This window comes from Trichomycterus rosablanca, chromosome 11 (assembly GCF_030014385.1).
Source record: "Trichomycterus rosablanca isolate fTriRos1 chromosome 11, fTriRos1.hap1, whole genome shotgun sequence".
NCBI classification, from domain to species: Eukaryota; Metazoa; Chordata; class Actinopteri; order Siluriformes; family Trichomycteridae; genus Trichomycterus; species Trichomycterus rosablanca.
In genome coordinates this window covers 31,285,427-31,313,168 of record NC_085998.1, presented here as the reverse complement: position 1 = coordinate 31,313,168, position 27,742 = coordinate 31,285,427, and the positions used below count along the sequence as shown (strand labels likewise).

General features: G+C 39.0%; 2 protein-coding genes across 2 annotated transcripts; both read left to right on the top strand.

Moving 5' to 3' along the window:
• Positions 1-2,157: 2,157 nt before the first annotated feature.
• Positions 2,158-13,074, top strand: herpud1 (homocysteine-inducible, endoplasmic reticulum stress-inducible, ubiquitin-like domain member 1). The gene is made up of 8 exons (XM_063004169.1): positions 2,158-2,459; positions 4,625-4,702; positions 6,032-6,109; positions 7,396-7,580; positions 7,737-7,847; positions 8,592-8,948; positions 10,328-10,442; positions 11,627-13,074. The coding sequence occupies exons 1-8, from the start codon at positions 2,307-2,309 to the stop codon at positions 11,804-11,806; spliced, it is 1,257 nt and encodes a 418-aa protein (XP_062860239.1). The 5' UTR covers positions 2,158-2,306; the 3' UTR covers positions 11,807-13,074.
• A 1,617-nt stretch (positions 13,075-14,691) lies between these two features.
• cetp (cholesteryl ester transfer protein, plasma) lies at positions 14,692-26,626 on the top strand. Its single transcript, XM_063004171.1, has 16 exons — positions 14,692-14,928; positions 16,049-16,163; positions 16,287-16,418; positions 16,723-16,793; positions 17,761-17,848; positions 18,406-18,475; positions 18,587-18,647; positions 18,744-18,835; positions 19,093-19,272; positions 21,970-22,020; positions 23,592-23,741; positions 24,720-24,787; positions 24,875-24,917; positions 24,998-25,067; positions 26,103-26,188; positions 26,417-26,626. Exons 1-16 carry the CDS (start codon positions 14,784-14,786, stop codon positions 26,492-26,494), a joined length of 1,500 nt encoding a protein of 499 aa, XP_062860241.1. The 5' UTR covers positions 14,692-14,783; the 3' UTR covers positions 26,495-26,626.
• Positions 26,627-27,742: the final 1,116 nt, after the last annotated feature.

Here is a 27,742-nt window from a genome sequence, read left to right as displayed (position 1 = left end):
TAAAGGTGACCCTGGTTTGGTCTGAAGCATGAGTGAATACAGGAACAATCAGAATTCTGTCTTATGATTGTATTTAAGCTAACCATTAACAACCGATTAGTGTGTTTTGAGTACTTGGCTTAACTTGGATATTACCTACATGGCTAAAGTGTTGATATGGTAGAATTAAAGGTAGAATTGACTTTAAATAACAGCAAGAAAAAGTAAAATTGTAAGTTAAAGTTTCATAGACACAATGCTTCTATTACATAAATATGTTTAAAATGTTATACAATTAGTGACCTAACCAAGGCCGTGGGTTTCCATGTCTTCTAAAACATTCACGCCATATTGGCAACTGATAGGAACACTGACAAAACCTATATATAGTTTGTACATCAGTACATTGAGAGGGGGGTCATTTTGATCATATCTGAATACTGAATATATATTGTAATTACAGCTTTGGACCTAACCATTAAAACATTCTGGTGTTCATTTTTATAATACTAGTTGGTTACCTGGGTTTCCAGTTGGCCAAGATAAGGTGTTTTATATGTCATATATGTTGTTGTTGGATAAAAAACTGTTGGTATTTGTTAGGTTGTATTATGTTTTTTTAATGAAAATAAGTGAAAGCACTGTGTGATGTTTTGGTTAGCTTGCTAACCTTAGATAGCTGGCTAATGTGTTAAGGAGGTAGCTACTATTACCATTGGTTGAAAGTAAGTGTAAGTGTAAAAAATGCTATTTAAAAGAAAGTGTAAAAGTGGTATTTCATTTTAATGTATGATGTTATGACAAATACACAGATAAGTAAAATCTTGCTTTAAAAAATAATAATAATTTAGTTTGCACAGCCTGGGGCTTTATATTGCTGGTTTGTGGAGCAGCAGCTAGATATCCCTGGTTCTGACTGTGTCTCATTTTTGTACAAACAATATTTAACCTTACAATCTCATATTTACATATAATTATCATATTTTATGCTGTATGTCTGAAAATATGTATGTACTGTATATAAGCAAAAAGTACTTATTTAATGATTAGACTCTTTTTGTCTACATCTCTTTATTCAAATGTGCCTTTACAATGTGTGTAAACTCAACACAATTCTACATATTGAAGACAGACCTGTTAACCCAAGTTCTAAGACAAAAGTGACAAGTACATGCACCTAAGCTACTTATTCTCACTAATATTTTTGTCTTTAAATAAATTTTGATCTTTGATTTTTGTGTTATCATTTTAAAATATTATTTATTCTTATGGCAATGATTGGGGTTCTCTACAATATTCATTATAAAAGTACTTCTTTTTAATGTACTGTTTAAAAAGTCATAAGCAAGTAATTGGGTGTGTAATTTCAGACAGAAAATGTGCTTTTGTTATGCCAAAATAGGTGTGTAAATAGGTGTACACTGCTGTACACTGACAAAGTGTGCAAAATAGGGACAGTGGTAGCCTAGTGGGTAGACCTTTGGGCTATCACCTGAAAGGTAGAGAGTTCGAGTCCCAACTCTGCCATGCAGCCACTGTTGGGCCCTTGAGCAATGCCCTTAACCCTCTCTGCTTCAGGGGCGCCGTACGATGGCTGACTCTGTGCTCTGACCCCAGCTTCCAAACAAGCTGGGATACACTGTATGTCTGTATATGTACATATGGCAAATAAAGGCATTCTATTCTATTATTCATTCTAATAAAAATAGTCAGGGGGCTGAATATTCTCTGAATCCACTGTGCATTAGCAATTCGGCATTATTTAAGGTGTGTTCCTGCACTATACGCAAAGCAAGCTGCTGATTTCTGCCTGCCTGATGCAAAGGAATGTAGGAACTGTAGAAAGCAAAAGTAAACATAAAGGCAAAACCCAAATCCCGTACATTTCAGGCAGTTTAGAAATCCTGACCTAGCTCATTTAACCCCTAAAGAGAAGACATGTCCTCCCTCTAGAGGAGATCGTATGACACCTCATAAACTGATGCAACGTAAACTGTTCAAGCATACCACACAACTTTCCAAACAGCCGAACTGAGTCTGCGCAGTGCGTGGGTCTCGCCCATAGGTTCCACGTCTGAGCACCAGCACCTTTCAACCAATCAGGTTAAGCCACAGTGTGTTGTGGAAACAACCCACCCAAATAAACTGTCAGTCAGCTGCCCGAAAGTTCCTGTGTGTTTCGGCATTCGCGATAGAAGAAGGAACTGCGTGTGGAGAACTTTCTGCTTTTATATTGCTCTTATATTAAAATATCCTGGTAATATTACCGTACGCTTGAGTTAACATATTAACGATATAGTTGTCAGTGAGCTTAGCGCTGAGAGAAAATGGGCGACACGGTGTCGGAACAGGAGACTATTTCACTAATTATTAAAACGCCCAACCAGACTCATGGGGATCAGTTGGTTGAGGATGTAGACATCAACTGGACTGTAAAGGAGCTGAAAACGTATTTGACGAGCATATATCCATCCAGACCGGTAAGTCTTTATTTAGTTCATTATGCGCTAGACTGACTGACAATGGCTGCGTCGCTGATGTATACTTGTGTACTACGTAGTATGTCAGAGTAGCAAAGACGGTGATGTGTACTATTCTGCTACACTATTTAGTAGTACGCAAGTATGCGACTGGAGACCATACCCAAAATGAGGTTATTGAGCGCTTTTGTTTGTTAGGTAGCATTAACATTAGCTCACTAGAAGTGATATTGGTTCGTTTTAGGTCTTGTTTTTTGCACTTGTCGAGTGTACGGTTTGTTGTTGTCGTTGAATAAATACGGCAGCGATATACGTTATTGTTAGCTGCCGTTGTGCTACATTGTAGCTAGCAACATTCCTCAGTACTGCTCGCACATAATGTCCTAAATTCCACTTTCATCTCTCGGTTTCAGTACAGTCACATGCTTGTTCGTTTCTCTATTTAGCCTGTTAGCTTTAGCTGTGTAGATGTGAAACCCTGTTGACATTACATTAACTGAATGTTTGCCATAGGCATGACCGTCTGAAACCTGCACACACAGCCGAACAACTGTCTCGATTCCTCTCATGCAGGCTCCACTTTTTTAGGATTTACCCAAATACATTAATCACCCAGCTCAGGTGTTTGAGAGAGAGCTCAGCACTTACATATATACAGATTTACACAGTTTACATGGTTTACTACTGCGTTCAAGGTAGAAATATGTTAGGAACAGCAAACAGCATGGGCGAAATTAGCATAAATGCAGGACTGTAGTATATACATGCACTCGAGAGCCCTTCAACGCTGATAGAGCTCAATACCCCCAAACGATGGGAACAATGTACAGTATATACACAAGATGCAGCATAGGACACACCAAAATAATCCATACCTACTTGTTAATAGGAGACCAGGCCCCCACTTGCCCCCTCTGTAAATTAACTTCTATTAAACACATCCTCTACTCATGCCAACAAATGAACACCATCAGAACACAATTATACAATACAGCTACAAGGAAATCTTCACCTCACTTTCAGTTCTTGGAATCACTTGCAATTAAAAAAGCCATAGACCCTCCTAGTCAAACAAACACTTAACCACCATACGCACAAGAAAGCAAATGACCCACCACCTTGACATTTAAATAATCTATTAGCTAGCTATGATAACAGCCATAGCAGCTGAAATGGCATTAAGAATTAAACAAACAAACTCAAGAGCCCTTCACTCCACCACAATCTTTACTGTTCACAAAGGAAAACATGGCAGACTCTGCTGTAAGTGCTTATTTACAAAAGCATCCCAACCCTTTATTAAAAAAAATGTAGAGACTCTTTTGACAGCAGTTACACCTGCAAATCTTTTTGGATACTGTATAAGCTTTGCACAACTGGATTTGTTAATGACCCAGTTAGTTTGAAGACAGATCAGCACTTACATATGATATTGTTTCATACAGTTACACACGCACATTTGGAAGGTTTGGTTCGTTTACATTCCTTCAGCTATTTGCATTATATACATGCACTCATGAGCCCATCACTCCTCTACAAGCTTTACCATTCACAAAGGAAAACATGGCAGATTCTGCTAAAATTGTGTATTTACAAAAGCATTTTGATCTTTTATTCAAAACAATTGTAAAGCCTCTGTTGACATCAATTACAGCTGCAAATGTTCTTGGATACTATATAGTCTTTTCACAACTGGAATTTGGCAGTTTATCTCCTTCTTTATAAAAGATATACAGCAAACTAGTATTCAGTAATTAACTGAATTGTACTAAACAGGACATGGGCTATACAACTGAACACGGTTACACACCCTATCATAAAACACAACAAACACCAATATACCTTGGGAGCTTTGCATAACATTCTTAAAAAGAGTTGGCTTAGTTACACTGATAATGACCATACTGGATCACACTGCTATTGGCTCAAAACAGCTTGGAATCAACTCTCGATAATAAAGTATATTAGTATAATTACTAAAAAATAACCAGGTGTTTTAGGATCCTAAATTAACACTTTATTACTGTGTAAGTTTTTAAGATGCTCATAGATGTGGCATATCTTTTTACATGCTTAATGTAAGTAGTGTTTTGTTAAGTAGTTTTTTGACATTTTCCTGGCTTATTTGTTTTGACACTCATTAGTTTGCATGTCCTAACTTACAGGCAGAAAAAGATCAGAGACTTATCTACTTTGGCAAGATGCTCCTAGACCACATGCACCTAAGAGATGTTATAACACAGGTAAAAGCTTTTGTCTATTCATTAATTAAAAAAAAAAAGTACTTACATACACACATACTCAATTTATAAAGTGTGTAATATTTGCAACAAATACCTATATCTAAATTGTATTAATGTTAAAAATATAATTAGAAAGAGAATGCACTCTGGACAGGGACCCAGTTTATAAGAGGACAACATACTAACACAATCATTTACACCAAGGGACAGTTTAGAATAGCTTGACCACTTTCTCCTTGTTGTAGTCTGGGGAAACCGAGTGCTTGGTGGAAACCCACCCAGATATGGGTAGAACATGCACTTTCCTCAGAGACAAAAGTGCAGTGTGCCAACATCACACTTGTCTTTTGGTCCTGTCCCTTCATTTTTTTAGGTTAAAAATGTCCCTGGTATTTGTTATAATTCTTGGAATTTATCACACCCTGATCCTGGAGGAAACGTAATTAGTTTTAAAATGTACTTGTATATAACTGAAATGACAATAAAGCCTCATGAACTGTTCCTGGTTGGGGTTGCGAAGAGTCGGTTTATTACCCATATTGAAATTAAATATTTCAATTCCTTAAAAGCTGCAGTTGTTCATGTTTCTTTTTTAAACAGGACTTAAGCAGGAAAATTAGCATTTTGATATTTGACTGATAAGTACAGTGACTTTAAATCCTGAGGTTCACACATTTGCATTAATACAAGGAAGAAGGTTGGAACACAGTTTTCTTAGTATTTTGTTTGTCTTTTACCCAAGTGTGTGTTGGCTGACGTCTAGTTTTTAGTTACATTTTCCTATTGCTCTTGTTGAATGCAGCCATATTAATAAAGCCTGGTCAAATACAGGAGTTGTACAACTGACTTTCATTTTCTCCTCACAGCTTTTGAATAAAGTTGTGATATCCAGTCAGCTATTGTCAAATGGGATCAAAAGACAAAAGGGGGAGACCACATTGCTGATTCGGGTGCAAACCCTCATGCTGATTTCACCTACCATAGTAAATCGAACAGAATATGTAATGAATACCAATTACATCTCCAGCTTGTTTACAGAGTTTTTCCTTAAGTCCATAACCATAACTGAGAGAGAATCAATGTGATTTCTTTCAGGAACTGCATCTTTATGCTAAATAAATCATGCACAGTTTTATCATGGGATTGGATCTAAAAGCTTATATGTCTAGCTCTTTATCTATTATCAATATGAGCTAAAATACTCACTACATTTAAAGCTGCTTGTAACACTTTCGCATTCAGTAAATTTTACATTTATGATAATGTTTATCTAATACAAAATTGCTGTTTAAAATGCTACGTCTTCTAACTTTGTTCTTACCATTACAGACTGATACTGTACCCACTTTACATCTGGTGTGTGCCTTTAAACCACAGCCTGGTTCTATGCAGGAAGACAGATGCAAGGTATGTTTTAGTACCCACTTTGAGATGACACTAGGGGTGTGCAAAACATACACTTACTGAGCATTTTATTAGGTACAAACATTTATGGATTATTTCATAAGTTACATCTTCCATACAAACTTTGTGGGTATACAGTTACTTAATTTAGCCCATCTTTTTACAGCTGTGTAACATGTTTATTAAGCAAAAGTATATTAATTGCAACAGTGTTGGGCTTTTAAATACTGTTTAACTGTTTGGCCTCTTTATTAGGAACACATACTCTGTTACCACTCAATGTAGAGTACAGTTAGAGAGTTAATCTTTTATTAGTGGACACTGTTAATTTAATATTTTTTGTTAAAAATGCCATTTTATTACCATGTCAGTGTCATTACAGTGCTACTACTAATGGCTTTCACTAACTCCATACCCACCAGGTCTATCTGTATGTAGGTGAAAACAATCAATGAAGGAACAGAACAGCTATGTATACCTAATAAAATGCTTAGTGAGTTTGTTAAATCATGTAGTCAGTGACTAGCTTAATTGACTAGTTGACTAATCAGTATCTAGTAAAACGACAGTTAACGAATTAATGAAACTGCTACAGGATCCACAGCCCTTGTATAAACATACAGCCAAAAAGAAATAACTGGAACGAATCATATCACAACAACAAGCTATATTTAAACATTGGCCTGATTTAAAAGTAAATGACTTCATGCAACACCTGTTCTACATAAATTACAACACGTTAAAAACAGACACTGTTCAGTGAAGCTGGTTACCTGCTTCCTCTTTGTTTTGCACACTGCACACACAAACACACATACACATGCTCCGAGAGCATAGTCTTGCTGGTTTAGCCACATTCTTTTTATTTAAGTATTTTTGGAAAGTTTACCAGTTTACCAGGTGTTTTTGTAAATTTATTGAATCGGGATTTCTGAATAGAATGTGGATTTCTGAATAGAATGTGGATTTCTGAATAGAATGTGGATTTCTGAATAGAATGTGGATTTCTGGATTTGGCCACATTAAGCAAATTATCATTCAATACAGGCAGTACCAGTTTTAGTTCATATTTACAAATGGCTCTGTCCCTAGCTTATCAGAGTTGATGGTGCCATTGTGATTTTGATCTCACACAGCTGTACTACTCATAATCCCCTGGAGAGCAGAACTTTGCATTTGACGCAAACCCTACCTGCTATTTTCAAATGTCAGAGTTTCAGCACAGCTGCTTTCTTTTTCTTTCTGTCAGCTGAATTTCCTGTATTCAAATGATCCATGTTGTGACGCAGGTCAGACCGGCAGAGCAGCAGCCCTCTACAGCTCAGGCTCGACTCCACAGCACAGACACCATCAGTCCAGGGCCACCTGTGCCTACCGTGCCCTCAAATGCTGGCCTCAGACAGCGGGTTAGATCTGCCCCTGCTACTCCTGCTGCTCCATGGCCTGGCACAAATGCAGGCACAAACAGAACCTTGTAAGTTCCTAATGTTTACTTCCTATCATTTTATTATCTCGCTGTCTAGAAAGAAATGCACCTGATGTTGTCAACAAATATAAAAAAAATATAAACTGTTTTATGTGTGTGATCATGCATTTCACTAATTCTTTTCTATTTCTTCTCTGTATTCAGGCCAAACCAAGCAGCAATGACCCATCCCACCTTCCCAACATACTCACTTTATAGTCCACAGCAAATTCTTTGGCTGCAGCATATGTATGCTCGCCAGTATTACATGCAGTAGTAAGTATAATCTGACATATATCTGATTTTGTAACGATGCTGAAAATGCAACCACTTTGTGCATGATTTTGTAACTCATGTATTATTCTTTCTGTATTATTACTTATAATGTAATTCATAATCCTGCTGAGATTGCCCAGATGCATGGTCTAAATCCCCAGCAGTGCTTTTGGGCATATACATACAAACATGATTGACTGTGTCTAAGGGGGCAAGTGTGGCTCAGCTTGTGCAATAAATTGACAGTTAACAAGATAAAAATGATACAATAATTTTAGAACAACCAGACAGTGCAGTAAAAAATTGTGGAAAGTTGGCAACACAGTTGTCAAGTTATCAAGACTAATTAATCAATGGGGTGGCATGGTTGCTCAGTGGGTAGCACTGTTGCCTCACAGCAAGAAGGTCCTAGATTCGATTCCCAGGTGTGGCAGTCCAGGTCCGTTCTCCCCATGTCTGTGTGGGTTTCCTCCCACAATCCAAAGACGTACAAGTGAAGTGAATTGGAGATAGTAAATTGTCCATGACTGTTTGACATTAAACTTGTGAAATGATGCATCTTGTGCTACGAGTAACTACCGTTTCAGTCATGAATGTAGCCAAGGTGTGTGAAACATGATGTTAAAATCCTAATAAATAAATGAATTCATTAAATAATCAATAAACTATGTGTTCCTAGTTATGATGTAACATCATACATTTTCAGTGCAGCAACCATATGGATTTTGTGCTTTACCTTTTCAGCCATGCAGCAATGGCAGCTACTGCCTCCTCTCCTGTGCCGCCTTCTACTTCACTCCCCATCGCTCCGCAGCAAGCCGCCGTACCTGCGGCTTTACCCAATCAGGCCCCAATTGACAACCTGCCAGCCAATCAAAATGCACCGGACCCTGCCTTCATCAACCCAGAAGGGGCCAATCAAAATATGCGGATGAATGCCCAGGGCGGGGCAGTGGTGGAGGACGAGGATGACGTGGAGCGGGATTGGTTGGACTGGGTGTACACCGCCTCTCGCTTTGCAGTGTTTCTGAGCATCGTCTACTTCTATTCCAGTCTAAGCCGTTTCATCTTGGTGATGGCCAGTCTGCTTCTCATGTATTTGTAAGTGTCACGTTTGTCCTGAATATGAGTGATCATGCATGACAAATTAGTTTTTGAGCCCGGGTGTACTCTTGAGTGCAATGTATGGCCTAGCTTAAATCTGAGGTCTGGGCGCTCGAGTGGCACAGCAGTCTAACAAGCTAGCACACCACAGCTAAGATCACAGTTTGAATCTCAGCTCTGGTGGTGCATTGGTAAAAACACGCTCCATCAGAGCTGAGCTCTTGAGCTGGGATCTAGATATTGAATTAAATATTTTAAATGTTTAAATGTTGTGCTGGAGCCTACCCCAGCTTTTCAGTGGGCGCAAGGCACACAGTAACACCCTGGACAGGACGCCAGTCCATCGCAGGGCAGACACACATGCACACACACACACACACACACCCATTCACCTATAGGGTAATTCAGTGTCTCCAATTAACCTGGCTGCATGTTTTTGGACTTTGGGAGGAAACCCTCGCAGACACGAGGGGAACATGCAAACTCCGCACAGAAAGGACCCGAACCGCCCCACCTGGGGATTGAACCCAGGACCTTCTTGCTGTGAGGCGACAGTGCTACCCACTAAGCCACCGTGCCGCCCCTGAATGATCAGTGGCAAGAAAACAAATCTGAAGGCATAAATTAAATAAGCAATGCATTAATACAAGTTCTCCTGTACAGCAGACAAATTGTGCATAGTGTCGTTTTCTTTATATTTATTAGCCCTAAGTGGAAAAATGTGCTGGTGTGAATATTTGCACATTGAGTCCTTCAGATAAAACCAAAGTGAGCTGTTTAAACATCACATCTGGTGTCTTCCCTTCCAGTAGTTCTTTATGGCCACTATGTTATGTATGTAAAAATGACTGTGTTGGTTGGTGGGAGTGGAAGTTCCACACCACCTGGAATTCAGTACTTTACTTTTAAACAACTAAAGAGTTTAGATAGCAGCTTGTTCAAAGCATCCAGCCTGACTTTGCTCTCAGGCAATGATTAGCCTGTTCAGTGGAGCTGTTATTTTCTCACCGTCTGTAAACATGACCTTGTGGTGTAATATGTCTTTATGGTTATTTCAAGCAGCATTGTTGTCATGAGATATAATAACAGTCAGACTTTTGGCACATTATCTAAAACACAATGCTGGAATGATTCTCAGGTATCAACTTTGTTATTGACGGATTAATGGTTGTTATTATTAAATAGATATTTATAGTTGACCACATCATATGAATCAACAAACATGAAACATAAATCTAAAATCTTTATTCTTTAAAGATGGTTTAGCTACTAATAAGCAATAAAGATGAACAGCTGCATGCTTGATAGATCATTTTAGCAGTGAGATCTATTTCATTTTCTGAATAGTGTTCTAACTTCACTCTGTTCTGTTGCAGGCACACTGCAGGCTGGTTCCCATTCAGACGCAGAGCTCAGCCCCGCCTTCCAAACCAACCAGCAGCAGAGGTCATTCAGAACCAGCAGAATCAGAACCAAGACAGACAACCACAGGTGAGTGTAAAATACAGATTATTACTATTGGGGGTTAGGGGTGACAAAATGTCTTTGGGGAAAGGACATTTCCAAGAGGCCAAACGTGGCTTTTAAGCTTTGCTAAGATCTTGATTAAAAGTACTTAAATATTTGGTTTCGCTTAGTTATATATATTCTTTAGTGTTCCTTTTAACATTCATGTTTCATACTTCTAGTCGGTTGTGATGTCCATTTTAAACAATGTGCATTTCTTTGATGCAATCCTTTAATAAAGCAAACCACACTCACAACTTAAACTAAACTGAATATTGAATAAAAAATAAAAATAAAAATCTCTTCCTGCTCATGGTCTTGGCAGGAAACACTGGGTGCAAGGCAGGAATACCCTATAGAGGGCCCCAATCCAGCACAGGGCTTCTGCCACTGTAAAAAAAACAAAAAAAAAACACATAATACATAAAATGTATTAATAATAAAAAGTTGTCATTTTGTTTTAGATTTTTGTGTAAAAAAAAAAAAAAATGGATATAAAATGTTGCCATTTGATAACCGTATACAGATACTCAGTCACTAACAGCACTTAAATTACTTCTCCCCCTAAGCTAACAGAACAACATCATGCTGAGTGTACACTTACGTGTGCAAGTGAATGAGGTGACGACACTTATTGTCACTCACTTTTTGGTAAATCATGTTGCTCTGTAGGGCTTAATGACCTGAATGTACTGCATAATTATACACTGGATTAGTATTGTTTAGGTAATTACACATGATGACATGCTAAAATATTCAAATATAATTTAGACCAGGAATTCTCAGCTTGTTTGATATCAAGGCACTTTGGTTTATCACTACAGTACAATAAGCCCCACATTCTCTGAAGGCATTGGCTATTGGGCTTGTGCAGGACATTTTTTATGTATTTGTGGTCATACTTGTTCATATTTTTGAACAGAGGTGTTTTGTTTTTTCTTAAAATATCTTACTATATTGTAACATGTAACTGTGAATAAAACATCTGCAATGTCTCAAGCTAGCAATGTCTGTCTGAGGGCATTTGGAGAATTAGTACAGCCTTTAAGCTGCTGAGCTTTGAGGTTTTCAGGCCACAGTTGAATGATATATGAGCCAAAATGTATTGAGGGATTGGTTACAGTTTTTAGTGTCTTTACAGTCACTTTTTATTCCCTGTGCTTTTAAAGGTGGTGCCCCCTGCTGAAGTGGAAGATGGTGAGATAGAGGAGGAAGCTGTCCAAGCTCCACCCATGATCGCAGTCCCCGTGTCAGCAGTTCGACCCCCGATTCTCTGGACAGCCTGGGTCTTCTTCAAAGCATTCTTCGCCTCTTTGATCCCTGAGGCTCCAGGAGCAATAGCTAACTGAATGTGGACGGACTCGTATGAGATTTGCACCAAGCAACTTTGCTTCATTTCTAAGGGAGCATTATGAACAAACAGATGATCTGTAATTCCTGGGCTTTGCTTAGTGAAGCTTCAGGTTGGCCTGTACAGAACTTCTAGACTGTTTGGTACTGTGACCAAAAACATTATTGCTTCCCATGGCCCTAGTGCCTTTGTATATAGTGTAAATGTGCTGGGTTTGCTTATCAATGTTTCTGTACAGTTTTTGCACAGCACTTTACATCTTCAAGCAGCGTTAGTCTCTCGGTCAGACCATGTGGTCATTTGTCATCAGGGCTTGATTCATCCAGGGATTCTCATTAAAACCTAAACATGACAGATACTGAGGCCATGAATGATTTCTTTGTGTCCAAATGCCCTTTATGACCGACAATGCCTGTGTCTGGCAGTATCAGATTCAGAGGGTTGTACCTTGTTTTTGTGTTAACAATAAATTATGTTCAATTTATCTTGCACTTGTGAAGTACGTTTAAGTTCAAGGTAAATATGGGTCGAAGCACAGTAAGCACCTGGTTCACTTAAATTCAAAAGGTTACAATTTATATACATATATGCAATCAAATAGGTTGCATGTGTGGCTTGTTAATTATGTTGCTTGTTATTATTCTTGCAGAATATTTATTTAATGGACATAAAAGCTGCAAAACACTTAACAGTTATACATTTTCTTTATCTTGCTTTTTTAAATAATGTGGCACTAGCAAGCTGGCTGGGCACAGGCAAACTAAATTGGCATAAAAATCAACAGGAGTTCAAAAACATGTTTCTGTATGTCTGCAAGTTAAAAGAATCAGTTACAATTACCTTACCCATATTTCAGTAGGTGGGTAAAGGGGTATGTAATTTATTCTAATTGTATTGGCCTTTGATTGGTTAAAAATTATAATCAGTTTATAAAAATTCACTATTTATGTGGAACTAAATGGGCTTTTCAGTTGTGCAAATTGTGTATCAGATTAGTCCCCAATCTTGTAGACTTATACCAGCAAACATGCAAAAGAGACATTTAAGGTTCATTTCTCAAGTAGTAAAGTATAAAGAAGTCTAGGTTCATTCAAAAATAAACAAAGTAGGTTATGTGAGCTGGTATGTACGACGAGCGGATCAGGGACCTGAAAGTAAACTAGGATCACTTTTTCAATAAAACTAATCAATGAAGCCTTTAATATATTATCTGCTTACGAACCATGTAACTTTGTATAAAGATGAAAATAAACTCTTTTGAAACTATTTCCCTTTGTGATTTGTGGTCTTTCTAAACAATAGAAAATTGTTTTTGTTTTTTGGACATAGACCAACAGCCCAAAACACCATCTGATGTGTTTTCCTGACATGCACCCAGTGTTTCCAGGAAAACTGGACTAACCACAACCCTGACCAGGACGCTATGTAAACCAAAGTATTCTGACACCCTTTCTAATAATTGAACTCGTGTTTCAGACACAACAATTGCTTACCGGCGTAATAAATCAATTATATTATGAATATATACACATATACTGTACATAGCATTAAAACCACCTCCTTGTTTCTACACACATTGTCCATTTTATCAGCTTCACTTACCATATAGAAGCACTTTGTAGTTCTACAACTACTGACTGTAGTCCATCTATTTCTCTGCATGCTTTGTTAGCCTGCTTTTATGCTGTACTTCAATGGTCAGGACTCTCTCAGGACCACTACAGAGCAAGTATTATTTGGGTGGTGGATGATTCTCAGCTCTGCAGTGACACTGACATGGTGGTGGTGTGTTAGTGTGTGTTGTGCTGGTATGAGTGGATGAGACACAGCAGTGCTGATGGAGGTTTTTAAACACCTCACTGTCACTGCTGGACTGAGAATAGTCCACCAACCAAAAATATCCAGCCAACAGCGCCCTGTGGGCAGCATCGTGTGACCACTGATGAAGATCTAGAAGATGACCGACTCAAACAGCAGCAATAGATGAGCGATCGTCTCTGACTTTACATCTACAGTACAAGGTGAACCAACTAGGTAGGAGTGTTTAATAGAGTGGACAGTGAGTGGACATGATATTTGAAAACTCCAGCAGTACTGCTGTGTCTGATCCACTCATACCAGCACAACACACACTAACACACCACCACAATGTCAGTGTCACTGCAGTGCTGAGAATCATCCACCACCTAAATAATACCTGCTCTGTAGTGGTCCTGTGGGGGTCCTGACCATTGAAGAACAGCATCAAAGGGGGCTAACTAAGCATGCAGAGAAACAGATGGACTACAGTCAGTAATTGTAGAACTACAAAGTGCTTCTATATGGTAAGTGAAGCTGATAAAATGGACAGTGAGTGTAGAAACAAGGAGGTGGTTTTAATGTTATGGCTGATCGGTGTATGCGGATATATTTTAATTAGACTTTCTCTGTTTTCATATTCCTGGATGTTTTGTATCTTTCCTGGTCATGACACCCTAGTTGAGAAACACTGACCTAATAAACAAAGTCAGCATTGACATACTTATTTAGCTAACTAGTATATAATCAAATTAACTTGCTTTTAGACAACTGTGATCTCTGGCTACTAAAAAATTAGACTGAGCAAGCAAACTGGACGATTCACTTTCCTGGTATGTTGGACATCCTCAATCTTTCAGCCCCCCACCCCTCACCTTTATGTCCAGTTGTGTCTGGTCTTGCTCTGGTACAATTCTGCCCCTGATGACGTGGCTTCTTCTGTATGAAGGGACGTTCTGTTCAGCAACCTGTATTTTACTGTTTCACACAGTAACCCCAGTTCAAGTGGAAGTGAACTCTGGACAAAACGTCATTTTGGGAATTCTGCAATTTCTCCACCCCCACATTCTCTCAGTTTGCTTCCATTCCTCCTACTTTTCAACTATTACTTCTTTAAAAAAACTGAGGATCAGTTACAGCAGAAGGTCAGAGAGATCTGTTTTTTAAAAGCTGCAGAGATGGGGAGGAATGCAATGGTACCAGGTGTAAGACTGCTCCTGCTTTTAAGTCTGGCTGGAGCTGGACACTCGTGTGTGGATCCTGCCTCGGCCTACAGGTTTACCGGCGTTGTGTGCAGACTTACGTATCCTGCTGCTGTTGTATGTGAGTACAAAATATTGATTTTCTTAATCTGTTATTCAGTAATTATAGAATATCTTTATTAGTCATCTGCAGTTCACACCATTTTGGCAGTAATTGCAGTAATGGCAGTAATGGAAGAAGTAACATTGAAACAGTAGAGAAGAAATCATTTCATATTGCTGCATGAAGCAATTGAAATAATCTAAAATTTGGAACATTATTTTCTAAATAATGAAAATGGACTGGCTTAGCCTATATTTGCTTTTTGCAACTGCTTTCTTTTTTATCTATGACTGCTTGTTTAATCTGCTGGATGAAAATACAAACAGCAATTTAGACTATTCATTTTGGTGGTATATATTTAACCTTCTCTCGTGGCCAGATTATTCCTTATTAGAGATTAAGATTAAATACAACTAGTAACTTAGTACAACTAAATAATTCATTATGAATATAATATTTATGAAATAAGAAAATAAATTCTAATCATTCATTCCTAGAATAAAACAGTTGCTAAAGTTGCTTTTTTTATTATTATTTACTGAGAGTCTGTGTGGCTCTGGGTCTGTGTGGCCCTCATTTTACTATATTTTCTTATAGTTTTTCATGTTCTTAATTTTTTATCTCTCTTGTCTTAATTTCATGTTCTCTTAATTGTAACTAAATGTTTGTAAGAAGTCTTTCTGAGGTTCTAGATCTCAGGAATGAGTTGATGCTTTTAATTTTTTTCCTTATGTAAAGCACTTTGAATTGCCACTGTGTATGAAAGGTGCTATACAAATAAACTTGCCTTGCCTTGCCTTGCCTAAACAAATCAACTCCCAAAACTGTCATTAAAGGCAATATGTTATTTACTAGTATGTACACCCTAAACCTTAATTGTACATACATGTGTGTTGATTGCTCTTAAAACCTCAATGCAGTCAAGCTTTGGGCTTTTTAAACCAAAGGTCTTCACATCTAGTACTCATGTTTTCTCAACACAATAAAGCAGCATTAGGTGAAACAAGCACTTATATTAGCCATAAGGCAATGTTTTTGTTTTTTACTGCTTTCGTGACCCTCTGCCCCTTTGTGAAGGTCTCAGCTGTACTGTTTTTCCAGTTACTAGAAATGATTGTGAAATGTTTGAACTCTACAGTAAACGAGAAAACCACAGAAGTAATCCAAGCTGCATTCCAGCATGCCAAATATCCCAATATTTATGGCGAGAAGTCCATCTTATTCATGGGCACGCTGAAATACGGTCTGCTCAAGTAAGTAAACAATCTTCTGGTTAGATTTGTTTCTGTGAACACATTTAATCAGTGTGCGTACTTGTTTACCTGTAGGCATTTATATACACAGTGCACTGATTTTCAAATTGTTCTCATTACTAGTCTGGAGATTCATAATCTGACGATTGGGAAGAGCGAGTTTGAGCTGCGGGAGAACAACGGCATAGGAATCATCATATCTAATGTATCTGCTGTTTTTCGAGGAACCATCGATTATGTATATGGAAATGCTATGTAAGTACAGAATAAAGACATTGGCTAAACATTTTGCCCTTAAACTTCTTTATTAAACAATTGTCTATTAAATAAGTTGAGTAAGTTAAGTAGTACTGCACTGTAATAGTTCTTTTTGTCAGCTGGAATATATTTAACAAAAGCGTACATAGGTAATGTTGTTACATAGTTATTTTATGTAGCTAACATTAGCATATAGCTAACAGAATGAAAGCTAACAGTAAGAACCTCTAAATAATTAAGGATAAGGAAACACTGTATTAATTTATAGAAATGTAACAAGAGTATATTTTTTGTCATTCAGCTTTTCAATGAAACAGACTGTTGATTTTGAAGTTGAGTCCCAAATTGATCTAGTCATCAATTCCAAGCTGTGTGAGTATTGCCATATATTAATTCTTTTTTCTGAACTTCATTTCATTAGCTTGCTTAATAGCTGTAATGGAATGGGTTGTGCTTTGTAAGTGAAGGTTAAGGTGAAACCCTTAACATAAAAGAATAGAAAAAGAACTCAGGTATAAAATGTCTGACCAAGGTGAAATAATTCTGGGGTAAAAAGTCGCTAACAAAAAGGGGATACTTGCAAATAAATAAGGTGGCCAAAATAACAAACAAAGTAAAAAATAAAAGACACAAAAACATTTACAGCCCAGAACAGAAAAAGTGGATAGAACAGGGATAGTGCAGAACTGATTGTCACAACATGAGAGGCTGCTTTGGCAGTCTCAGATTCCCCTGGAACAGGCAATGCATGAGCGGTACCCCAACAACTGCACATAATGTAGATTTATGGCCAGGTTTTGCTCCAGAAAGTGATGTCGCGCTGCCTCTAGGGCAGTTTGCTTTGCCAGGGTTGTTTAGTTTTAAGGCCCAAAATGCAGCACCAGGTACCTGCCCAGAAAGAATTAAGTGTGCTAACATCACATGCCAGTGTAAAAACATATCAACGCAAGCCCAGTATCGTGTTTACAGAGAAATAGCAGGTTTGCCAACATAGGAGCTGGCAAGTCTAAGAGTAAAACTCTGTCATTATACAGAAAAAATTATACCTTGAGCAAATTACTGCTCATGAGGTGCAGGTCAATTAAAAGAAACTGATACATCAAGCATTTGTGCCTCCATGCCCCCTCTGTAGGCCCAAATGGCAACACAGAAGGACACACTTAAGTCTTAATGTGGCTCACTGCTCAAATACGTCAACTGCTTATACATTGTTACTAATGCCATTGCATTCTAAGAATAAGATCTGACTGTGTAGATCTTTGCCTCTGAGCTTCAATGTTGTGTATTGTATTGTTGTGATGTGTGTGTGTGTGTGTGTGTACCTGTGTGCATGTTTCAGACTGTGGAAAAGGCAGAGTGGCTGCAGACACTTCAGATTGCTACCTCACCTTTCACAAGCTGCACCTCCTACTGCAGGGCGACAGAGAGTAAGTCTTCCTATACAGGCAATTCTAATACAGTACAATGCAATCCATTTTTCTTTATACTGGTCAGAGTTGCAGCAGGTCTGATTTTATCCAAAAACACTGCAAGGCAGGAATACCCTGTAGAGAACCGTTCAACAGATAGTCCATGGGTTAGTGAAATAGACAGCTATCAGACAGCAATCAGATCCAATCCACTTCACTCTATCAATTCAAATTAGATAATGAAAAATCATAGAAATATATAAACATACAGTTCTTACTTTAATGAATATGGTTAGAGTTAATATGGTTTTATATGCAAGCATTAAATATATTTAAATGTATTTAACCTGTTGTGGAAGCCAAAACAGGAACTTAGGAGTGTAGGCATAGAATAACATGATTGTTTACATTTACACTGACATTTAAAGGGCCATGGTAACCTAAAGTGGTTAGGCTACAGAACTGATAACCTAAATGTTGCTGGTTTAAGCCCCTTCATCGTCAAGCTGCCACTGTTGCCTTCCTAGAATGTCCCTTAACCCCCAATGGCTTGCATTTTTGCATACCTTTTGCAGACCTGGCTGGCTGAAGAGAGTGTTCACAGATTTTATCACCTTTACAGTAAAGCTGGTCGTAAAGGGACAAGTGAGTGAGCTTATTTGCACAGTTCTGCACCCTGGTGTTGTCTTAGAGGAACACAATTCACAACTCATGCATTGCTTATTAAATTGCTGACTTTTTCTGAGTCATTTACAGATCTGTAAAGAAATAAATAAGGTGGCAAACATACTGGCAGACTTTATACAAGACACAGCAGGTAAGGAAATCAAAAGACTTGACATGATTTTACCTTGTTCTATGTGTTTGAAGGTATGTGGGGAAAACCTGTTTAATTTTCCTTTTGAATGAGCAGAGAGGTTTCTAAGTGATGGAGACATCCTTGTGGATATTGGTGTAACCTCATACCCCATCATCACCTCAAATTACATAGAGTCATACCATAAGGTAGGTACTCAAATCTAGCAAGCAAGCATTGCCAAATGCCAATCACACACATTCATAGCATAAAATATGCCATCTGATCAGATCAGATCAATATGTCACTCTGATATTGTTTTAGAATTTTAGACCAGTATTAACAACACACAGACATTTACAGGATCAGGACTTCCAAACTCAACACTAGTCACTAATAATAAATGTTGTTTTTGTGTAATGCATATTTGACTGTAGTACATGACTACAGTTGTCTATTTCAACAGGGTCTTGTGAACTATAATGGTATCACCTCGAAGATCAATGCCTCCGTGTTTAAACCAGATCAGATCCCAGAGAACCGCAGCCTTTACTTTTGGATCTCTGATGATGTCCTCAACCCACTTATGGCAGCAGCACATAATGACAAACGATTCGTCCGCAACATCAATGGAACAGAACTCACGGTATGTCATCATACAGTCACTGTCCATTTTATCAGCTCCACTTACCATATACAGGGGTTGGACAAAATAACTGAAACACCTGTCATTTTAGTGTGGGAGGTTTCATGGCTAAATTGGACCAGTCTGGTGGCCAATCTTCATTAATTGCACATTGCACCAGTAAGAGCAGAGTGTGAAGGTTCAATTAGCAGGGTAAGAGCACAGTTTTGCTCAAAATATTGCAATGCACTTAACATTATGGGTGACATACCAGAGTTCAAAAGAGGACAAATTGTTGGTGCACGTCTTGCTGGCGCATCTGTGACCAAGACAGCAAGTCTTTGTGATGTATCAAGAGCCACGGTATCCAGGGTAATGTCAGCATACCACCAAGAAGGACAGACCACATCCAACAGGATTAACTGTGGACGCAAGAGGAAGCTGTCTGAAAGGGATGTTCGGGTGCTAACCCGGATTGTATCCAAAAAACATAAAACCACGGCTGCCCAAATCACGGCAGAATTAAATGTGCACCTCAACTCTCCTGTTTCCACCAGAACTGTCCGTCGGGAGCTCCACAGGGTCAATATACACGGCCGGGCTGCTATAGCCAAACCTTTGGTCACTCGTGCCAATGCCAAACGTCGGTTTCAATGGTGCAAGGAGCGCAAATCTTGGGCTGTGGACAATGTGAAACATGTATTGTTCTTTGATGAGTCCACCTTTACTGTTTTCCCCACATCCGGGAGAGTTACGGTGTGGAGAAGCCCCAAAGAAGCGTACCACCCAGACTGTTGCATGCCCAGAGTGAAGCATGGGGGTGGATCAGTGATGGTTTGGGCTGCCATATCATGGCATTCCCTTGGCCCAATACTTGTGCTAGATGGGCGCGTCACTGCCAAGGACTACCGAACCATTCTGGAGGACCATGTGCATCCAATGGTTCAAACATTGTATCCTGAAGGCGGTGCCGTGTATCAGGATGACAATGCACCAATACACACAGCAAGACTGGTGAACGATTGGTTTGATGAACATGAAAGTGAAGTTGAACATCTCCCATGGCCTGCACAGTCACCAGATCTAAATATTATTGAGCCACTTTGGGGTGTTTTGGAGAAGCGAGTCAGGAAACGTTTTCCTCCACCAGCATCACGTAGTGACCTGGCCACTATCCTGCAAGAAGAATGGCTTAAAATCCCTCTGACCACTGTGCAGGACTTGTATATGTCATTTCCAAGACTAATTGACGCTGTATTGGCCGCAAAAGGAGGCCCTACACCATACTAATAAATTATTGTGGTCTAAAACCAGGTGTTTCAGTTATTTTGTCCAACCCCTGTAGAAGCACTTTGTAGTTCTACAACTACTGACTGTAGTCCATCTATTTCTCTGCATGCTTTGTTAGCCCCCTTTCATGCTGTTCTTCAATGGTCAGGACTCTCCCAGGACCACCACAGAGTAGGCATTATTTAGGTGGTGGATCATTCTCAGCACTGCAGTGACACTGACATTGTGGTGGTGTGTTAGTGTGTGTTGTGCTGGTATGAGTGGATCAGACACAGCAGCGTTGCAGGAGTTTTTAAATACTGTGCCCACTCTATTAGACACTCCTACGTAGTTGGTCCACCTTGTAGATGTAAAGTCAGAGACGATTGCTCATCTATTGCTGCTGTTTGAGTTGGTCATCTTTTAAACCTTCATCAGTGGTCACACGATGCTGCCCACAGGGTGCTGTTGGCTGAATATTTTTGGTTGGTGGACTATTCTCAGTCCAGCAGGGACAGTGATGTGTTTAAAAACTGCTGTGTCTTATCCACTCATACCAGCACAACACACACTAACCCACCATCACCATGTCAGTTTTACTGCAGTGCTGAGAATGATTCCCCACCCAAATAATACCTGCTCTGTGGTGGTCCTGGGAGAGTCCTGACCATTGAAGAACAGCATGAAAGGGGGATAACAAAGCATGTAGAGAAACAGATGGACTACAGTCAGACAGTCAGTAATTGTAGAACAGTGAGTGTAGAAACAAGGAGGTGGTTTTAATGTTATGACTGATTAGTGTATATGGAGGGAATGGACATTTTCAAATAGATGAGCTTGTTTTTAGCTTGTTATTGTCCTGCACACTGGAAACATGCAAAACAATTACAGGTATATCATGCCAGGTAACCAAATTCTGAATCCCGAGGTTATTGTCTAGTATTACTCAATTCATTCCGCTGACAATTTGCCGGGCTAGGGAATAGCTTGTAACAGCATTAACCCATAGTAAATGTGCTAAAACTAAAAAAAGTCACAGTCACCTTAACCCTTTAATGGTCTTACCAAAAAATTATGTTTAAAAATCATTTCTTTGCATTTCTTAGTTTTATGGGACTATACCAACTACAAACAATTAATATTTCTTACTAGTGCCCACTATTTTTAATGAACCTCTACCAACCAGTTAAGATTATCACGAATATGATTTTTTTTCATGGATGATTTTTTTAGCTGCTAGTTCTAAGTTGACATATGGGTTAGAAATGCTGTTTTCTATATTTACCAATATTTTTGAGATTACCACGTCAGCCAATGAGTAGATATAGCCCAAACAAGATTTTTTAAATACAGTTAATTTTTACCTAAGTACATAGACTCAAAGTAAGCTCAACCAAATGATTGAGCAGACAAATAAAGGGTTAATGAAGTTTGCTGTTTTTATTGCAGGATCTGTTCAAGACTGAGCTGTCCACAATACCACCCAATATGGTTAAAAAGGTAATGTGGCTTTCTATTTAGTTCCTCTAAACCACAGGATGTGTAGAAACGTGTCATGTGTGTTTTTTGGTGTTGGCATAGGAAAACAGTAAACCCTCTTTCAGTTCGATGTTTTTAATGATCAGGGCTTTATTAACAATTGTTTACGCCTCTTATTTTTTTCCTAAAGGTAAACCAACATTTAGAAATCAGGTGTTAAAGCCTTCCTACTTCCACAATCATTAAGACAGTAATAAGCAGTCAGGTGTTACCACCGCTCTGCAGAGTATTTCCTCTGTGCCCAGCTTCAGCGACCCGAGCCCAGCACAGCCCATAGATTCCACAAGTCAGCTGCTAACAAGCCAGAAGATGCCACAGAGCCACCAGACTTAACCTGACCCTAGACCACTATAACCAGAGTCTAGCACCCATAGTTGACTAATCAGAAGTCGAATCAGGTTTGATTGACAGTGGGCCTCCAGGATTAATAATAATAATAATAATAATAAATAATAAATAAGATTTTTACTTCTGAAACCTCACTGTACAGATCTGTAATATAAAATTTAACAACACAAGATCACGTAAGTCCATTTTTGTGTCTGCAATTTACAACCCCAAATCAGAAAAAGTTGGGACAGTATGGAAAATGCAAATAAAATAAAAATGCAGTGTTCCTACACAGGATGAACCTGAGATATTTCATGTTTTATCTGCTCAACTTCATTTCATTTATTAATATACCTCCATCCCTGCATTTCAGGCCTGCAACACATTCCAAAAAGAATTTAGTGCTAGTAATGAGGTGAAGAAACTAAACAATGAGGGGATTCCAAACAGGTGATGTCAACAGGTGATTGTAATCATGGTTTGGTACAAAAGCAGCATCCAGGAAAGGCTGAGTCTTTGATGAGCAAAGATGATCAGAGGATCTCCAGTTTGTCAACAAATGCGTGAGAAGATTATTGAAATGTTTAAAAACAACGTACCTCAAATAAAGATTGGAAGGGATTTGCACATTTCTTCCTCTACAGTGCATAATATCATTAAACCATTCAAGGAATCGGGACGAATTTCAGTGTGTAAAGGCCAAGAGTGCAAGCTTAAGCTGAACACCCGTGATCTTCAATCCCTCAGACGGCACTGCATCAAGAACTGCCACTCAACAATAGCTGATATAACCACATGGGTGAGGAATTAGTTTAGCAAACCTTTGTCAAGCACTACAATACAGAGTTACATGCACAAATGCCACTAAAAACTTTACTGTGCCAAAAAGAAGCCTTATGTTAACCATGTCCAGAAGCAGCGTCAACTTCTCTGGGCTTGGAGGCATTTAGGATGGACCATGGAAACGTGTATTGTGGTCAGATGAATCAGGATTTCAAGTGGTTTTTGTAATGAAATATCTCAGGTTCATTCTGTCTGCAATGAAATAAAAGTCAAAGTAAATTTAAGAAACTCTGTGTTTTTTTTATTATTTGTATTTTCAATGATGTCCCAACTTTTTCTGATTTGGGGTTGTATATGACATCTGTTTTTCTGTTCATATTGCTTTTGTTGATAATTTGTCCCTTTTCTTTTCTATATAGTGGCTGCTCTCCGAGGAGCCGGTGTTGAAAGCATCAAGTGTCTCAGTTCCTCATCTTCAGACAAACACCCAGGGCACCTATGTTACAGCAGTGGCTGCAGTGGAGCTCTCGTCTGCAACGGGAAACAGCTCTTCAATTTACTTTGAGACGGTCAGTAGTTTGCACATAACACAACCTAACCAGTCTAACCTGTATATAAACATGCATGTTATGCAGTGAGGTGTCACCTTTAAAGCTCCACATCATGCCAACCTGGATTTGATCCCTGCCTCTGATCAGTGTCTGGAACGAATCTGGCATGTTGTTCCTTATCCTCGTGGGTTTCTTATGGGTGGTCTGGTTTTTTCCCCTCCTCCCGTACAATGTTAGTTGGACTTGCCACATGAGTTACAAATAGTGATACATCATTTACAGTTCTCAAGAAGACAAAACCCACCTAAATTAACCAACCTGTAAATGCATTGCTATAACAACAATAATTGTAGTTGAATAGTGTCTTGATGATTTACTTGATGAAGTATTTGAGGAAGATGGTGACATTCCTGATGATTTTGATTGTGTAAATAACAAACTGCTTAATTTATTAGTAAACAATATGGGTAGGTGGGTAGCACTGTCGCCTCACAGCAAGAAGGTCCTGGGTTCAATCCCCAGGCGGGACGGTCCGGGTCCTTTCTGTGCTGAGTTCGCATGTTCTCCACATGTCTGCGTGGGTTTCCTGCAGGAGCTCCGGTTTCCTCCCACAGTCCAAAAACATGCAGTCAGGTTAATTGGAGTCACTGAATTGCCCTATAGGTGAATGTGTGTGTGTGTATATGTGTGTCTGCCATGCGATAGACTGGCGCCCCGTCCAGGGTGTTACTGTGTGCCTTGCGCCCATTGAAAAGCCGGGATAGGCTTCAGCACCCCCCGCAATACTAATTGGATAAGCGGTTAAGAAAGTGAGTGTATTGCACAATTGTCTAACCAATGTTTTATTAAGATATTGTAAGTATATCTTGGGCTGTGTTCTTATGTTGAAACAACCATTTGCAAAAACCATTTAAACTTAGCAATTTTACATAGAACTATTGTTTTGTGTAATTAAATTCAGTATAAAATTATTCACCTGGGTTTGTGTCTATGTAGGAGGTGGAGGTTCTTGTGACAGCATCTTATGCTGAAAAGAAACTCATTCTAAATGCCACCGCAGTGAAGTAAGTATGACAATGACACACTTTTATTTCTAGATCTGATCTTTAACATATCTTCCTTAAACATGTTTCTTTCTGTGTGGCTTATAGTGTATCCATATCAAACGTTACTACATCAGCAAATGTTTCACAGGTAATGACTAAACTCATAAGTAGATTTAACTTTATCATTTATGCTTTGTGTCTAATGCTTTCAATATTTGTTTTTTTAAGAATGAAACAAGCATAAATGATTATTTTCAAGAAGCTGTTGAAAAGATTGGCATTCCTAAAGTCATAACCTGTAAGTATAACATGCATGTCTGTCTGTGTGCATTTATTATTGTACATTTCTGTGTGTGTGTGTGTTAGAATCAGCATCAATTGGCTGTTGTTCATACAAGGTGGGAGCCGGACGGGGATTCCTCATATAACTGAGGCAATTACGACCTCTTCTGGCTGACTGATGGAGTCGAGAAATAATGCATTGATCAGGGTGTGGCTCTCCGTACACATAGCTGATCTGTATATGAACTCGCCTTGTGAAGGTGAAAAGATGCAGTCGGCTACTGCACACGTGTCGGAGGGGTGTGTCAGTCTTGCTCTCCTCAACCAGGGTGGGGATCGACTTCAGTAGAGAGGAAGCATAATGAAATTGGGTAATTGAAAATGCTAAAAGTTGGGAGAAAAAGGTGAGAAAATGCATAAACAAAAATATAACCATGGCCAGCTGCGTGCCTATATGGACAATAATCGGCTTGTGGGGGAGGGATGGCTGGAGGGATTCCTTATAACTGGCTGGCTGGCTTATAACTGGTTTGCACATAGACAGGGGATAATGGAGGCCGTGACTCTCCATGCCCCAGGTAAAAAGAAGAAGTCAGGTGCTGCACATGTGTTGAAGGGGGGGGCGTGTGTTGGTCACAGCCCTCCTTGGTCGAGATGGAGGTCTGCAGCAGTAGAGAAAGGGAAAAACGATTGGGTAATTGGATGTTGGATATGGGGGGAAGGTGTATAAATTACTAAAGCTGTAATGGAAAGGTGTAAGGTGTATTCTTCCCTGATCTTAACCTCAGTTATAAGCTGTGAGGTGAGCTGAAGAGTCCACAACAAAGGACCTAGACGTTGAAAGTGTTCTCAAATTTCTTGCCCTCATTAAGCATTTTAGGAAAAACTTGGTGATGTCATGTTGGAAAAGGTAGGTAGCGCCAATAATTGTCACACATTGTGTTACCAAAGGTTAACCACAAGGGCATTTTTACATTACTTAAGCCATTCTTACCAATGATACCAATAATTTAGAATATGACTCTTTATAATAGTTATTTTTTTATTTCAGACCTAGAACCAGAGTTAACCAGTTTGATGGATGAGCAGGGCCTCAATCTCTTTGACCTCATCAACCCTGAAGTAATATCTCATAATGTGAGTGTATGATCCATTCTTTTAGTTTTTTTGTACTTCTTGTAGCCAACCAACATTCACACTCTCATGAAATAGGTTCTTTTTAGCAGAGAAGTGCAGAAAGTAGGTAACAGGGCTTCCTGTATAAAGGTCACATCTCTATTTGCAGTGCATATAAAGTATAATACTTTATAAATCAGGAAAATATTCACAGGTGGCTAACAATGATTTTTTTTTGTATATATGCAGGGTTTTGTCCTGGTGCAGCTGGATTTTGGTTTCCCTCATCATTTACTGGTGGACTTTCTGAAAAAGACTTTAGAGTGAATAGAGTTCAGCATTACCTTCCTGGCTAGATTATCTTTGTACACACACACACACACACACACACTCCCTTAATCTTTATCATACAATCCAATGTAATTTTTTTTTTACACGATTAAAACTACTTAAAACACATTTCTCTGCCGTGGTCAGTATCTATCAAAAGTGGTCCAAGGAAGGAACAGTGGTAAACCAGTGACAGGATCATGGCCGGCCAAGGCTCATTGATGCACGTGGGGAGCGAAGGCTGGCCCGTGTGGTCCGATCCAACAGATGAGCTACTGTAACTTAAATTGCGGAAGAATTTAATGCTGGTTCGAATAGGAAGGTGTTAGAATACACAGTACATCACAGTTGCTGGGCTGTTTCGGCAGCAAAAGCGGGACCAACACAATATTAGGAAAGTGGTCTTAATGTTATGCCTGATCGGTGTATATATGCACTTTATTGTTTTTCAAACACTTGATAGCATTGTCAGTTAGGTTCCCAAAGAATGTGCATACATACAGTAGTACATAGTGGTGATGTACAACACAACTTCAAATGTGCTAAATTTTTTACTTCTCTAATCTTGCCTTGTGAGGCCAACCATCTTTTTCTTAATGAGATTAGGCTTCTGGTGAATGCCTCTAGCCAGCTTATTTATCACTTATTACAATGGGGTGCTACTCAACCGGAACTCTAGAAAGTTACTTACTTCCACATTTACAAATAAGGCATGTACAACTTAAACTGAGATTGTTTCCTTCTGAATGAGACCATGCATCACATGCAAAATCAAAAATTTGAGTTTATAATAAATAAATAAATCTAGAGTTTATAACTGATGGCTAGATTTTAATGTTATATGAAAAAACAATATGCTGCAACATACTGTAGCTTCTTCTTCTTCTTCCTCAGCCTTTGTCCCGTTCGGTTGCAGGGTCGGCTCTCAGCGGATCATGATCTGCATTGATTTGGCACAATTTTTACGCCGGATGCCCTTCCGGACAAAACCCTCACTATTTTAACCGGGCTTGGGACCGGCACTACAATGTACTGGTTTGTAAATCTAGTGGCTAGGTAGCTATAGAACAATTCAGTGTTTCCAATTAGCTTGGCTGCATGTTTTTGTACTGTGGGAGGAAACCGCAGCACCCGGAGGAAACCCACGCGGACACGGGGAGAACATGCAAACTCCGCACAGAAAGGACCCGGACCGCCCCACCTGGGGATCAAACCCAGGACCTTCAACATACTGTAGCTTGGTCA

Coding starts and splice junctions, on each gene's coding strand:
- herpud1 (XM_063004169.1), top strand. CDS start 2,307: ATGGGCGACACGGTGTCGGAACAGGAGACTATTTCACTAATTATTAAA. Junction 4,703..6,031: donor TAAGAGATGTTATAACACAG/GTAAAAGCTTTT, acceptor TTACCATTACAG/ACTGATACTGTACCCACTTT. Junction 7,848..8,591: donor CGCCAGTATTACATGCAGTA/GTAAGTATAATC, acceptor TTACCTTTTCAG/CCATGCAGCAATGGCAGCTA.
- cetp (XM_063004171.1), top strand. CDS start 14,784: ATGGGGAGGAATGCAATGGTACCAGGTGTAAGACTGCTCCTGCTTTTA. Junction 16,794..17,760: donor AGTCATCAATTCCAAGCTGT/GTGAGTATTGCC, acceptor TGCATGTTTCAG/ACTGTGGAAAAGGCAGAGTG. Junction 18,648..18,743: donor CTTTATACAAGACACAGCAG/GTAAGGAAATCA, acceptor TTGAATGAGCAG/AGAGGTTTCTAAGTGATGGA.